The following is a 16,748-nucleotide window of genomic DNA, read 5'->3' on the forward strand; positions in this document are numbered from 1 at the left end:
GTGACCGAATAATACCACATACAAGGAACAAATACTGCCACACCATGACAAAACCACATATTACCACCAGATAGTAACTGAATTATACCATATACAGTACAGACCAAAAGTTTGGACACACCTTCTCATTTAAAGATTTTTCTGTATTTTCATGACTATGAAAATTGTACATTCACACTGAAGGCATCAAAACTATGAATTAACACATGTGGAATTATATACTTAACAAAAAAGTGTGAAACAACTGAAAATATGTCTTATATTCTAGGTTCTTCAAAGTAGCCACCTTTTGCTTTGATGACTGCTTTGCACACTCTTGGCATTCTCTTGATGAGCTTCAAGAGGTAGCCACCGGAAATGGTCTTCCAACAATCTTGAAGGAGTTCCCAAAGATGTTTAGCACTTGTTGGCCCTTTTACCTTCACTCTGCGGTCCAGCTCACCCCAAACCATCTCGATTGGGTTCAGGTCTGGTGACTGTGGAGGCCAGGTCATCTGGCGTAGCACCCCATCACTCTCCCTCTTGGTCAACTAGCCCTTACACAGCCTGGAGGTGTGTTTGGGGTCATTGTCCTGTTGAAAAATAAATGATGGTCCAACTAAACGCAAACCGGATGGAATAGCATGCCGTTGCAAGATGCTGTGAAAACCATGCTGGTTCAGTATGCCTTCAATTTTGAATAAATCCCCAACAGTGTCACCAGCAAAGCACCCCCACACCATCACACCTCCTCCTCCATGCTTCACAGTGGGAACCAGGCATGTAGAGTCCATCCGTTCACCTTTTCTGCGTCGCACAAAGACATGGTGGTTGGAACCAAAGATCTCAAATTTGGACTCATCAGACCAAAGCACAGATTTCCACTGGTCTAATGTCCATTCCTTGTGTTCTTTAGCCCAAACAAGTCTCTTCTGCTTGTTGCCTGTCCTTAGCAGTGGTTTCCTAGCAGCTATTTTACCATGAAGGCCTGCTGCACAAAGTCTCCTCTTAACAGTTGTTGTAGAGATGTGTCTGCTGCTAGAACTCTGTGTGGCATTGACCTGGTCTCTAATCTGAGCTGCTGTTAACCTGCGATTTCTGAGGCTGGTGACTCGGATAAACTTATCCTTAGAAGCAGAGGTGACTCTTGGTCTTCCTTTCCTGGGGCGGTCCTCATGTGAGCCAGTTTCTTTATAGTGCTTGATGGTTTTTGCAACTGCACTTGGGGACACTTTCAAAGTTTGCCCAATTTTTTGGACTGACTGACCTTCATTTCTTAAAGTAATGATGGCCACTCGTTTTTCTTTACTTAGCTGCTTTTTTCTTGCCATAATACAAATTCTAACAGTCTATTCAGTAGGACTATCAGCTGTGTATCCACCAGACTTCTGCACAACACAACTGATGGTTCCAACCCCATTTATAAGGCAAGAAATCCCACTTATTAAACATGACAGGGCACGCCTGTGAAGTGAAAACCATTTCCGGTGACTACCTCTTGAAGCTCATCAAGAGAATGCCAAGAGTGTGCAAAGCAAAAGGTGGCTACTTTGAAGATCCTAGAATATAAGACACATTTTCAGTTGTTTCACACTTTTTTGTTAAGTATATAATTCCACATGTGTTAATTCATAGTTTTGATGCCTTCAGTGTGAATGTACAATTTTCAAAGTCATGAAAATACAGAAAAATCTTTAAATGAGAAGGTGTGTCCAAACTTTTGGTCTGTACTGTACAAGGAAAAAATACTGGCACATCATGACCAGACCACATATTACCACCACATGGTGATGGAATACTACAATACTGATCATTAATAAAAAAAATAAATACTAATATTACCATAAGTGCCATTATACACAGGAGCTCTGTACATAGTATACAGTGTATAGTGTAAGTGTTTAGGTAATACAGGGACTCACCAGTAACATTATACATTATACACAAGAGGTCTGTATATAGTGTATAGTGTACTGGTAATACAGTGATCACCAGTGACATTATACACAGGAGCTCTGTATATAGTGTATAGTGTACAGGTAATACAGGGATCACCGGTGACATTATACACAGGAGCTCTATATATAGTGTATAGGTAATACAGTGATCACTGGTGACTTTATACACAGGAGATCTGTATATAGTGTACAGGTAATACTGGGATCACCAGTGAGATTATACACAAGAGCTCTGTATATAGTGTCAGTGTACAGATAATACAGTGATTATCAGTGACATTATACACAGGAGCATTGAGTATAGTGTACAGGTAATACTGGGATCACAAGTCGCATTATACACAGGAGCTCTGTACATAGTATACAGTGTATAGCGTAAGTGTACAGGTAATACTCATCAGAAACATTATACACAAGAGCTCTGTATATAGTGTATAGTGTACAGGTAATACAGTGATCACCAGTGACATTATACACAGGAGCTCTGTATATATAGTGTCAGGATGCAGGTTATACAGTGATCACCAGTGACATTATACACAGGAGTTCTGTATATAGTGTCAGGATGCAGGTTATACTGTGATCACCAGTGACATTATACACAGGAGCTCTGTACATAGTATACAGTGTATAGTGTCACTGTACAGGTAATACAGGGATCACCAGTGACATTATACATAGGAGCTCTGTATATAGTGTCAGTGTACAGATAATACAGTGATCACCAGTGACATTATACACAGGAGCTCTGTATATAGTATACAGTATATAGCCTAAGTGTACAGGTAACACACTGACTCACCAGTGATATCTCTAGTTGAATTCCTTCATATTTGCTTTTCTTTTTCATCCAGCGCAGACCGCCATCTCTTCTTCCAGCCAAGACTCATCTCTGCAGAAAATAGCACACAGTTATCTCGAGCCCCACTTCCAGAGCACATTCCCCACTTTTTCCCCAACTTCTAAACTTTGCAGCTGAATACAGACGTGCACCCACCAATAATATATAATTAGTTATTATGCTAGCCACCATTCCAAATATAAATTGTAATCCACCACTGTGCCCCCACTAACTATAAATAGCCATTTTCCTCACCCAATAAATATATAAATTAATTAGAACCTGTACTCTTTCCCCCAATTCTTTACCAGTCACACTCCTGCATCTTCAGCGCCCCCACTCTGTACCCCCCACTCCCACGATTAATTATATTTACATGCCCCCTCCATCCCAATTCATTATGTTATGTTCTCTCTCTCTCTCACCCCCACCCTCTATTCATTTTCAACTGCACTTCCCCAAACTCAATTCATCATCATTTGGTCTCCCCCATCCTCAATACAGCATCATTTGCACTCCTCCACACTCAATTCATCATTTACTCTCCACACCCCCAATTCATCATCATTTCTTGTCCCATCATTTGTTGTCTTAATTGATGATCAACATTTACTGTCCCCATCCCCCAGTCTCAATACATCATTTACTCTCCTCACCCTCAATTCATTATCATTTGCTGTCCACCATCCCCCAGTCTCAATTCATCATCATTTGCCCTCCCCCACCCTCAATTTATCATTTGCTGTACCCCACACTCAATTCATTATCATTTGCTGTACCCCACCTTCAGTTCATCATTATTTGCTCTCCCCACCCCCAGGTCATAATAGGATGTCCCCCATTCCCCACCCTTAATTCATCATTTGCTGTCCCCCACCCCTAATTCATCATTATTTGTGCTCCCTCACCTCAATACATAATTTCACTGTGCCCCTTCCCACATCCTCAATTCATCATCATTTGCTCTCCTCTAAGACCATTTAATTAATTTGATTTTTTTTAAAAAGAAAACGTTTTTCATACTTGCCTCTCATATGATCCCCTGCAGGCTCAGCTCCACTTGCATATACAGTACAGACCAAAAGTTTGGACACACCTTCTCATTTAAAGATTTTTCTGTATTTTCATAACTATGAAAATTGTACATTCACACTGAACGCATCAAAATGATGAATTAACACATGTGGAATTATATACTTAACAAAAAAGTGTGAAACAACTGAAAATATGTCTTATATTCTAGGTTCTTCAAAGTAGCCACCTTTTGCTTTGATGACTGCTTTGCACACTCTTGGCATTCTCTTGATGAGCTTCAAGAGGTAGTCACCAGAAATGGTTTTCACTTCACAGGTGTGCCCTGTCATGTTTAATAAGTGGGATTTCTTGCCTTATAAATGGGGCTGGGACCATCAGTTGTGTTGTGCAGAAGTCTGGTGGATACACAGCTGATAGTCCTACTGAATAGACTGTTAGAATTTGTATTATGGCAAGAAAAAAGCAGCTAAGTAAAGAAAAACGAGTGGCCATCATTACTTTAAGAAATGAAGGTCAGTCAGTGCGAAAAATTGGGCAAACTTTGAAAGTGTCCCCAAGTGCAGTTGCAAAAACCATCAAGCGCTGCAAAGAAACTGGCTCACATGAGGACCGCCCCAGGAAAGGAAGATCAAGAGTCACCTCTGCTTCTGAGGATAAGTTTATCCGAGTCACTAGCCTCAGAAATCGCAGGTTAACAGCAGCTCAGATTAGAGACCAGGTCAATGCCACACAGAGTTCTAGCAGCAGACACATCTCTTCAACAACTTTTAAGAGGAGACTTTGTGCAGCAGGCCTTCATGGTAAAATAGCTGCTAGGAAACCACTGCTAAGGACAGGCAACAAGCAGAAGAGACTTGTTTGGGCTAAAGAACGCAAGGAATGGACATTAGACCAGTGGAAATCTGTGCTTTGGTCTGATGAGTCCAAATTTGAGATCTTTGGTTCCAACCACCGTGTCTTTGTGGTACGCAGAAAAGGTGAACGCATGGACTCTACATGCCTGGTTCCCACCGTGAAGCATGGAGGAGGAGGTGTGATGGTGTGGGGGTGCTTTGCTGGTGACACTGTTGGGGATTTATTCAAAATTGAAGGCATACTGAACCAGCATGGCTACCACAGCATTTTGCAGCGGCATGCTATTCCATCCGGTTTGCGTTGAGTTGGACCATCATTTATTTTTCAACAGGACAATGACCCCAAATACACCTCCAGGCTGTGTAAGGGCTATTTGACCAAGTAGGAGAGTGATGGGGTGCTACGCCAGATGACCTGGCCTCCACAGTCACCGGACCTGAACCCAATCGAGATAGTTTGGGGTCAGCTGGACCGCAGAGTGAAGACAAAAGGGCCAACAAGTGCTAAGCATCTCTGGGAACTCCTTCAAGATAGTTGGAAGACCATTTCCGGTGACTACCTCTTGAAGTTCATCAAGAGAATGCCAAGAGTGTGCAAAGCAGTCATCAAAGCAAAAGGTGGCTACTTTGAAGAACTTAGAATGTAAGACATATTTTCAGTTGTTTCACACTTTTTTGTTAAGTATATAATTCCACATGTGTTAATTCATCGTTTTGATGCCTTCAGTGTGAATGTACAATTTTCATAGTCATGAAAATGCAGAAAAATCTTTAAATGAGAAGGTGTGTCCAAACTTTTGGTCTGTACTGTACATGACAGCGCTTACACCATAACGTCATCGCGTACGCGCCATCACCAGCGCGTCACAGAAGAGGCGGAGGGACTCTCTAGTAGCTGCACGACCATTTCGTGGAGCTCCAGGAAGGTTCCCTGCGCCAAGATGTGCTCCGCCACACAATGCTTTATTATACCCTGGGTCCCGGTGAGCAGGGCCCCATACAACAGTAAGGGCAGTAATGCCCTGATGGCGGCTCTACTTTCTCATTAATACTGCTGCACGAAGGTATGTTTAGGCACCTGCAAATGTCTTTTGTCTAGTGTTGTTAGCAGTTTTGCAGTGTCAAAACTGCTGACAGACTCTCGAAGCTACTCAATGCTTAATTTCTAATTTGTTTGTTTGTATGAAAAATGTACCCCAAAGTGTCTTGCTGTGCATAGAAAAATATTAAAATTTGAGAGTCCTCAGTGGTTCATAGCTTTTAAGGATTAACTGAAAAGATATTAACAAATCGCAAGGTTTTGAGACTATTCAGGTCTCTTCATCAGGCATAGAAGTAGTCTTGAAAGCTTGTGATTTGTTACCATCTTTTCAGTTAGCCATTAAGAAGTATCAACCACTGAGGACTCTCAAATTGTGATATTTTTCTATCTACTGGCTTACACAGTAAAAAGATATATATTTTTCCTGCTATGTATAAGCATCAGTGATGGCACACGAAGGATACACTGCTCCATATCCTTGCATACAGCACATCTGCTGGTATAACATATTAAAGGGAACCTGTCATTATACTACTACTTTTAAACTACTTTTGAAAAACTACTTACAGATTTTACTTTCTGGTTAACTTTTAAGGAAAATAGATGTTCTGCAACAGAAAACAATGTGGAACTGCACTCAGATATAACAACAAGAGGAACTTACATAAGATTCGATGTTCCTGAGCACAAAGTGAAAAGCAGGTGGCCAAACTTCAGAGGTAAGAATCTTTTTAAAGGCTAAAGTATTATTGCTAACATGTAAAATCCTGTACAATTTCCTTCAGTGAAGCATTTGCGGTATGTTTAAAATCTTCTATGACTATAATCTTACAATGTAAAAAAAATAGAAACTCACTCATACACTGATCTGCACTCCTGACCATACAATGGCAGCCGGAGGAGGAACATGTAATGAGACCATCAGCCTCCTCCAGTTGTAAAACATCTCACGTGGGCACATGGGAAAGCTACTATTCTATTGGAGGACTTTGATGGACACATATGGTCACATGCTCCTCCACCAGCAGTTATTGTATTGACAGAAGTGGTGGTCAGTCTTTTAGGAAAGCTGCACCAACAGTAGAAGGCGGGCAACCTAAGAATCTATTTAGGTCCTCTCAGCTGATTTTTGGCCACAGATTACATTAAAGTTGAATATGCAGGGAAACAAAGAGCATGTTAAAAACAAATGGGGCAACATTTGTAATGAAATCCAATTGAAAAAATGATTTGTAACCCCAAATCTTACATTTAAGTAAAAGTATGTTTAAGTATGTAAATGAGCTGTTCCAGACTATGGGCTGGACTCTGATCTGCATGAAAATCTGCCTCCAGAGCTTATTATAAATAAAAGAGGGAGTTACCATTGTGATGTGTAATGGCTGCTCTCTGCTCTCCTGATCTCACTGCGGAGCTGTGTGTGATTATAGCTGACACATCTTCAGGTTCCTCTCAGCTTCAGCTTTCATCACACAAGCCGCTAGTGTTGCAATATTGTTTTAATACAGCAGAGCTGTGAGAGCTGCAACAAATGTGTTTGTAAGGAGTAGGGATGAGTGAACCCAAACTGTCAAGTTAGGGGATCGTACTGGACACCCAGTGTCTGGTGCCGAAATCCGAACACAGACTTTTCTCCAGAAGTCCGTTTTATTGTTCGACTTAGGTGCCGAATAAAGTTTGTTGAAAGGGTGCAGCGCCTCCCTAACAGCCTGGTGCAGCGATGCCCTAACAGCCTGGTACAGCGAAGCCCTAACAGCATGGTTGCAGAGTGCCCTAACAGCTTAGTGCAGTGATGCCCTAACAGCCTGGTTCAGCGTGCCCTAACAGCCTGGTGCAGCGTGCCCTGACAGCCTGGTGTACAGTGCCATAACAGCCTGGTGCAGAGTGACTTAACAGCCTAGTGCAGCGTGCCCTAACAGCCTAGTGTACAGTGTCATGACAGCCTGGTGTAGCTTGCCCTAACAGCTTGGTTAGAGAGCCATAACAGCCTGGTGCAGTGTGCCCTAATAGTCTAGTGTAGAGTGCCATAACAGCCTGGTGCACAGTGCCATAAATGCATGGTGCACAGTTCCATAACAGTCTGGTATACAGTGCCATAAGAGCCTGGTATAGAGTGCCCTAACAGCCTGGTACAGAGTACCCTAACAGCCTGGTGTAGAGTGCCATAATGGCCTGGTGCAGCGTGCCTTAACAGTCTGCATGGCACACTGCCATAATAGCCTGGTGCACAGTGCCATAATAGCCTGGTGCAGCGTGCCATAACAGCCTGGTGTAGTATGCCATAACAGCCTGGTGTAGAGTGCCATAATAGCGTGGTGCAGCATGCTTTAACAGTCTGCATGGCACACTGCCATAACAGTCTGGTGCACAGTGCCATAACAGCCTGGTGTAGAGTGTCATAACAGCCTGGTGTAGAGTGCTATAACAGCCTGGTGTAGAGTGCCATAACAGCCTGGTGTGGAGTGCCCTAACAGCCTGGTGCCCAGTGCCATAACAGTCTGTTGTAGAGTACCTGTAACACAGCCTGGTGCACAGTGATCTAATATAGCCTGGTGCACAATGACCTAATACAACATTGTGCACAGTGACCTAATATAGCATGGTGCTTAGTGACCTAATGCAGCCTTGGTGCGAGCACCCTTAATACAGCGAATCACTAGCCACGTCAACAGCTATAGTTTAATTCACGTCAAGTTCTTGCTTTTTGCCATCTTGTTCTGTTTCTCATTGTCTCATATGAGTATCATCTGATGGAAATGAATTTTCCTTCTGATGACATACATCTTTTCCACAGTCCACAACATGATAGCTTCTTTCCATGCATTCATTAACAGATTCAGGCTATTTATAGTCATCTGAAAACAGAATTTCACAAAACAAGGCAAAATGAATTGATTTAATGACCATTTGCAGTCTCACTGTACCAAGCTTGTGTATGCGGTAGTCGTGGGAGAGACCTCATCTTCCAGTCTTCTTCCAATCCAATTCACAATCTTTTTAAAATCGTCCGATAAAATATCTGAGGACAAGTCAAATTCTAGCTTTGTTCCTTCTTGTTGTATTTCTCATCAAATGTCAGTATCCGCTGATGGAAATGAGTAGAGATGAGCGAACCCAAACTGTAAAGATCGGGGTTTGTACTGGACAGTGTCCAGTGCTAAATTCCGAACACAGACTTTTTCCATAAGTCTGTTATATTGTTGAATAAAGTTCCGCACTAACCCGTATCTCCCACTCCCGGCTCCAAGACTTCTCCTGAGCTGCACCTATTCTTTGGAATGCTCTACTCCAAGAAATTAGGACGAACCACAACTTACACAGTTTTAGGCGCTCCCTATAAACACATCTGTTTAGGGTGGCCTTTCACGTTCCCTAATTGAATTCCTTTTCTATTTTTATAGCCCATTCATTATTTCTCCAAACATAAGTCTCCACCAAACACCACCGCATCCAAAAGCAGTACAGATACTGGCTAGTGACAAGCTCATGCGACCTTTATCTATCCCTCATCCCCTCAAGATGGCTGGACCATTATTGTAAATAAGCCCCTGTACTTTGTGTCACCCCCACCTCATTATAGATTGTAAGCTCTTACGAGCAGAGTCGTCATTATTTTTGCTTTAATTATTGTATTATCTTTAGCTATGTTACTTATGACTGTTGTATATGAACCTCTGAATTGTAAAGCGCTGCGGAATATGTTGGCGCTATATAAATAAAGATTATTATTATAATTTGTTGAAAGGCTGCAGTACAGCCAATCAACAAGCTTTTAGGCTGTGGGCACTTCCAGAGACATCACACCAATGTAAAGTATGGGCATGGCTGTGATTGGCAGGCGCACCACGTTGCCCGGCCTGTTCACTGGTGGCACCTCCATTCTGCTCTGATTAGCATAGGGACAGGATGCCGCTCAAGTGAGGGGCAGTGTTAGGATCTGTGTGTGCACTCTGCCAAAAAGCCTCTATGTGTGTACTCTGCACCCATTTCTGTGGGAATACTCCACCAAAAAGCCTGTGTGAGTGTACTTTGCAAAACAGCCTCTTTTTTTTTTTTTTTTTTTTAATTTGAGGAGGCCCAAAGCATTGGGAATGGCAAATAGAACAAACAAGCTGTGATAGAGTATAATAATGGGTGGGTGCGGCTGGTATAAACACGTGGTCAAAATTGTTGGTACCCCTCGTTTAATGAAAGAAAAACCCACAATGGTCACAGAAATAACTTGAATCTGACAAAAGTAATAATGAATTAAAAATCTATGAAAATGAACAAATGAAAGTCAGACATTGCTTTTCAACCCTGCTTCCACAGAATTTAAAAAAAAAAAAAAATCATGAAATAGGCCTGGACAGAAATGATGGTACCCCTGAAAATAATGTGACAAAAGGGACATGTTAAATCAAGTTGTGTCCACTAATTAGCATCACAGGTGTCTACAATCTTGTAATCAGTCAGTGGGCCTGTATATAGGGCTACGGATACTCACTGTGCTGTTTGGTGACATGGTATATATCACACTCAACATGGACCAGAGGAAGCAAAGGAAAGAGTTGTCTCAGGAGATTACAAAGAAAATTATAGACAAGCATGTTGAAGGTAAGACCATCTCCAAGCAGCTGGATATTCCTGTGACTACAGTTGCACATATTCAGAAATTTAAGATTCATGGGACTGTAGCCAACCTCCCTGGACGTGGCAGCAGGACGAAAATTGATGACAAATCAAAGAGACGGATAATACGAATAGTAACAAAAGAGCCCAGGATAACTTCTAAAGAGATTAAAGGTGATCGTCAAGCTCAAGGAACATCAGTGTCAGATCGCACCATCCGTCGTTGTTTGATTCAAACTGGACTTCATGGGAGACGACCAAGGAGAACACCATTGTTGAAAAAAAATCAAAAAAGCCAGACTGGAATTTGCCAAACTACATGTTGATAAGCCACAAAGCTTCTGGAAGAATGTCCTATGGACAGATGAGACAAAAATGGAAGTTTTTGGCAAGGCACATCAGCTCTATGTTCACAGACGGAAAAATTAAGCATATCAAGAAAAGAACACTGTCCCTACTGTGAAACATGGAGGAGGCTCTGTTATGTTCTGGGGCTGCTTTGCTGTATCTGGCACAGGGTGTCTTGAATCTGTGCAGGGTACAAGGAAATCTCAAGACTATCAAGGTATTCTAGAGAGAAATGTGCTGCCCAGTGTCAGAAAGCTTGGTCTCAGTCGCAGGTCATGGGTCTTACAACAGGATAATGACCCAAAACACACAGCTAAAAACACTCAAGAATGGCTAAGAGGAAAACATTAGACTATTCTGAAATGGCCTTCTAAGAGCCCTGACCTAAATACTATTGAGCATCTTTGGAAAGAGCTGAAACATGCCATCTGGAAAAGGCCACCTTCAAACACGAGACAACTGGAGCAGTTTGCTCATGAGGAGTGGGCCAAAATACCTGTCGAGAGGTGTAGAAGTCGCATTGACAGTTACAGGAATCGTTTGAGTGCAGTGATTGCCTCAAAAGGTTGTTCAACAAAATATTAAGTTAAGAGTACAATCATTTCTGTCCAGGCCTATTTCATGAGTCACATTTTTTTAAAAATTCTGTGGAAGCAGGGTTGAAAAGCAGTGTCTGACTTATATTTGTTCATTTTCATAGATTTTTAATTTGTTATTACTTTTGTCAGATTCAAGTTATTTCTGTGACCATTGTGGGTTTTTCTTTCATTAAACGAGGGGTACCAACAATTTTGACCATGTGTGTACTTCTCTATTCAGCCAAAGGTACTGACAAGTCCATGCCTGGTTAATTTTTTTTTTTTCTTTATAACTGTAATTTTTATTAAAATTTTTCACATATTTTTAGGAAACATAGAACACAGAGAAGTCATTCACATTTTCATATCAGAGAAAACACTTAGGCCTCAAACAGGCCGGCCCATTAGAGATCACTTTAAAGCTTTCAAATTCAAATATCTGATATGACATCCATTTTAAATAACAGTCCATAAAACACAGAGAAAGAGAAAAAAAAACTAAGACAACAGAGAGAAGGAAGGGAAAGGAAGAATGATATAGACAAAAGATCAAGAAACAGTTGGCCATTCACTACGCTGCACCCAATAGTAGTCCCATGGGGCCCATACTGTCTCGAACAGGTCCATCTTTGCATTAAGACTTGCGGTCAAGGACTCCATCCGCCTCACATCACTGACCCTAGCGTAGTACTCTTGTCTAGAGGGTGGTGAGTCCCTTTTCCAGCAAAGAGCAATCATGCAACTCGCTGCTGTTCACAAGTGGAGGAGCAATTTGGAAGAATGTTTACCCATTGCCCTAGGGGTCACATTGAGAAGGAAAACAGAGGGCTCCAGAGAAATCTCTGTAAATAGCACCTCCTGAACCAGTTTTCTTATTGTTTCCCAAAAAGGAATTATTTTGCTGCAGGTCCAGAAAACTTGTCAGAGTGCCGACAGATGATCCACATCTCCAGCATATACTCGGGACCTGCGGGTTCATTTTATTCAGGATATCCGGCGTATGGTACCAGTGCATTAAAATTTTATATTGGTTCTCCTTGTATAGGGTGCAAATTGATGTCTTAGCTGCTTTAGACCATATTGTCTGCCATGTCTGAGGGGAAAGCCTCCTTCCCAAGAATCCCTCCCACTTAGACATATAGGGGTGCTGGAAGATGGGTCCACCCACTGGTGAATTGATTATTTTATATATATATCCGAGATCAACCCCTTAGTAGAGGGACCTCTCCTGCACAGCCTCTCAAACTCCGTGGGGGTGTACACTTTATATGAGCCAAACAGGGATCTTGCAAAATACTGAATCTGTATGTAATGATAGAATTCCCGATTAGTGATGTTAAAACTTTCTTTTAAATAATCAAACTGATGTATTACTAAGGTGTTTCTGTCCACTATATCCGCAAATCTAAATAATCCCACATTGATCCAGGGGTGAACCATCGATGATTCTTGGCTCTGAGGGAGCAAAGGCTGAAAGACAAACGATATCATCGGGGAGTGTTTAGAAGAAAGAGGGAATCTCCTCCTACAGGTGTCCCATATGTCTCTAGTGAATTGCATAGGGCCCAGTAAAGTGGTTTGGAGTTTAACAGATTTCTCAGACCACAGTAGTGAATTCGGATGAACTTGGGCTATCCATAATTTTTCAATTTCTGTCCACTTATTATATGCCCAAAGGGATGACCACGAAGGAATCCTTCTCAAGTGAGCCGCCCAATAGTATTTTACCACATCCACCACATCCGGGACCGATAACCCCCCCACTGCTCCCTCCCCGAGATCAGTACCTGCTTGGAGATTCTATGCCTCCCATTATTCCATATAAACTTCATTATACAGGATTAGAGAGCCCTCAACTCCCCCATAGGAACCCCAACTGGTAGAGTTTCAAAATAGTAGTTGAGTTTAGGAATAAGGGACATTTTCACCGCCGATATCCGCCCCAAAAATGAGATATGAAGATTGGTCCACTTGACCATAAGACCCTTCAGTTCTTTAAAAAGGGGCGGAAAATTATGAGCAAACAGGGTCCCATAGTCTGACGTTATGTTAATCCCCAGATATTTGATACTCTCTGACTTCCACCGGAATTTGTAATTCAGCTTAAGATGGTCTAATTCTTCATGGGGAAGGTTTAGTGGAAGTGCCTCTGTTTTTTTAGAATTAATCTTATATCCTGAGATAATGCCATATTCCCGAAGTGTCACTTTAAGATTAAGGAGGGTGATATGCAGATTCGTAAGGGTCAGTAGCACATCGTCTGCAAAAAGGGAAATTTTAAATACTTTACGCCTTACCTCCACCCCCGATATGTCAGGATTAACTCTTATTGCTGCCGCTAGAGGCTCAATACACATGGCAAACAAGAGCGGGGACAAAGGACAGTCTTGCCTTGTACCATTTGCTATAGAGAAACTGGGTGATACACAATGGGGAAGTTTAATGGACGCCGTGGGAGAAGAATAAAGGGCCTTTAGTGCTGTTAGAAAAGCACCCGATATCCCAAAAGTCTTCACTGTCTCAAACATAAAGGGCCAATTAAGGCGATCAAAAGCCTTCTCCGCATCAAGACTGAGGAGAAGCGCCCGAGACTTATTCCTATTGACCACATCCACCAGGTCCACAGCCCTCCTTGTGTTGTCTCCTCCCTGCCTGAAGGGCACAAACCCCACCTGATCCTTATGATTCTTGTGCGGAAGCCAGACATTCAGTCTGTTTGCAAGGAGACGGGTAAATATTTTTAAGTCCGAGTTGAAGAGGGCTATGGGCCTATAGTTGGCGCAGTCAAGGGGAACTCTACCAGCCTTGTGAATTAACACCAAGTATGAATGAGACAGCGAGCTAGGAATCGAGGTTCCCGTCAGGAAGGAGTTAAAAAGGTCAACCATATAGGGGAGTAGTATATCCGCAAAAGTTTTATAACATAGATAGGTCAAACCGTCTGGGCCTGGTGACTTACCCAGGGGCAAATCTTTCAAAATGTCAGTTAATTTCTCAAGAGTGATCTGTTTGTTAAGGAAATCTTGTGCCTCCGTCGAAAGAACTGGTAGACTAATTTTCCGAAAAAAGTTGTCTATCTCTGATCGCCTATATTCTGGATTGCCTGCCAGTGGGTCCTGAAGATTATATAATTTCTTATAAAATTTATAAAAGATATTTGACAATTCCCCCGGGCCATAGTGGGTAGTTCCCTCATCGTCTCTAAGAGCCTGAGGAGCCGCGGCCACAGAGCGATCCTACAATTGCCTAGTCAAGAAGGTATGGGCCTTGTTCCCTTTTTCATAATATCTCTGTTTTGAAAATACAAGCATCTTCTCCACTTTACGGATGGAGAGATCCTTCAATTTGTCCCTAGTGGCCAACAGCTTCCTCAGAGTCCCAGTTGATGGAGAAGAGGCAAAACTACGTTCCAGAAGGCGAATCTGAGAATTAAGATTCGAGAAAAGTTGCCTTGAATTTTTTTTAAGCCTCGCTCCCTCTGCAATACAACACCCTCTTATTACCGCCTTATGCGCTTCCCACAAAATAGGAAGGGAGTGCACAGATCCCGAATTTAGTTCAAAATACTGGGTTAAATGATCTGATACAGGGATCCTTTACCAGAAATTCATTCAGTCGCCAATGACAGGCTTTGGAGGAACTGAGACCCAACTTTAAATTTATTATTACCGGCGCATGATCCGACCATGTTATGGACCCCACCTCCACATTCTCTAGCATTCTAAGTGTGACAATATTATCAAAAAAGTAATCGATTCTGGTATGAGTCTGATGCGGATTTGAATAAAAAGTGTAAGCTTTTTCTTTGGGATGATCTATTCTCCACATATCAAAAAGGGAATTTGCCCGGATCAATTTTCTAAATTCCAATGATAATCGGGATGAACCAGCAGATGGAGAGTTCCCCCTCAAGGCAAGCCTATCATTTATTTCTGAGAATGGGATAATAAAGTCCCCACCCACCAACAATGCCCCAGGATGCAGCCGTCGAAGGCTAGCTAGAACCTTGCGAATAAAGGGTATTTGGCCCGAATTTGGGGCTTAAATGTTGCACAATATTATTGCTTTGCCCTGAAAAAAGCCCTCCAGTACCAAGAATCTACCTGCTGGGTCTTCATAAGACTTAGAGATTTGAATTGGACATAAAGATGATATGAGTATGGCCACTCCACCCTTTTTATTATTATTATAGGCAGAGTAGGCAGAAGGGTAATGATGCGCCGCAAATCTAAACGTCCCACTCCGGTCATAATGCGTCTCCTGTAAAAAGGCAATGTCCGCTCTCTGAGCCTTCAACTCCTGCAGTGTGAGCCTTCTTTTTCTAGGGGAATTACGCCCCTTTACATTCAAAGTGATCAACTTAACTATTGCCAGTGAGAAAAGGTGAACTACTGCTTATAAACATACTCACTGACAATCGTTGCAGCCTCCCGCCCCATAATGACCTGCCATGGAGCTTCATGAATGACCCCTGCTCTCTTGATAAGGAAAAGAAAAGGTAAAAAGGAGGGAGGGGAAAGACAGTGGGATACGGGGGAGACACAGACTGAAACAAACCAACATGAAGAGAAAACATGTACAAATATCAATACAGATCAGAACAATTTTCCCAAGAGTAACTCTTGGAGAAGGGTTGTTACCGTGGCACAAGGTGAGCCCACTGAGTTTCAAAAACGTACTATGCAGTTAAGGGAAATCACAATGTCCTTGCTATCCAACAACCCTTTGGAAAATTATATTGGAGGGCGTCCAGAAAAAGGGAAAAAAAAACCTTCCTGAGACGAGAAACAATAACCAAAATCCTTGTCCCGAAACCCAAGGAACCCCACTGAGCATTTATAAACAGGTTGTCAAAGTGACACTTTAAAATATTCATTCAAGGCATAGAAAAATATCAAACATAAGGATTTCAGAACTTGACGTTGAGTATCGGCTTGTAAGTGAAAAAGAGCGATAAAGACAAAAAGTAAACCCTCTAGCGAAGCCGCTTATGCTTCGGGTTTTACAGTCAACCATAGTTATTCTTATGCCCTCCAGAGGACGGGCCCTGCTCCCCAGGCCTGCGAGGTGTCGTTCCCTCTTTGCCCTGCCTCCCCACCTTTTGCCATACGGGAGGTGGAGCCTCCGGGGGGAGAAGATAGTCCCATTCCGGAATGTTCGGTGCTCTTAGTTGGAGGTCCCCACAAAACTTGGCCAAATCCCCCAAAGAGCGGAGCGCTGCCGACACCCCATCCCTGCGAGCCATTAAAGAAAAGGGGAAGCCCCATCTATAGGGAATCTTCTTATCCAGGAGCATGCTGAGCAGAGGTTTAAGATGCTTTCTCTTCTGCAGGGTAATTCTAGACAGGTCCGGGAAGAGCTGGATGTCCGCCCCCTATACTTTATGGCTTTCTGGGCCCTTGCCTTGGCCATTATCTTTTCTTTCAGCTCAAAGTCATGCAAGCAGCATATTACATCCCTCGGAAATGCTGTAGTACCTTTTGGCTTCAAGGCTCTGTGAGC

General features: G+C 42.5%; 1 protein-coding gene across 3 annotated transcripts in view; it reads left to right on the forward strand.

The window, feature by feature from the left end:
* SLC29A4 (solute carrier family 29 member 4) overlaps nucleotides 1-16,748 on the forward strand; it is a 524,342-nt gene that overhangs the window by 388,421 nt on the left and 119,173 nt on the right. For all 3 annotated transcript variants that reach the window (XM_073647822.1, XM_073647824.1, XM_073647823.1), the window contains one exon: nucleotides 6,305-6,428. In XM_073647822.1, the coding sequence (XP_073503923.1) occupies nucleotides 6,305-6,428 (124 nt within the window). The remainder of the gene's footprint in view (nucleotides 1-6,304; nucleotides 6,429-16,748) is intronic.

Source organism: Phyllobates terribilis, unplaced genomic scaffold (genome assembly GCF_046119375.1).
Source record: "Phyllobates terribilis strain yellow unplaced genomic scaffold, ASM4611937v1 Scaffold_9__5_contigs__length_417890890, whole genome shotgun sequence".
Classification (NCBI taxonomy): domain Eukaryota; kingdom Metazoa; phylum Chordata; class Amphibia; order Anura; family Dendrobatidae; genus Phyllobates; species Phyllobates terribilis.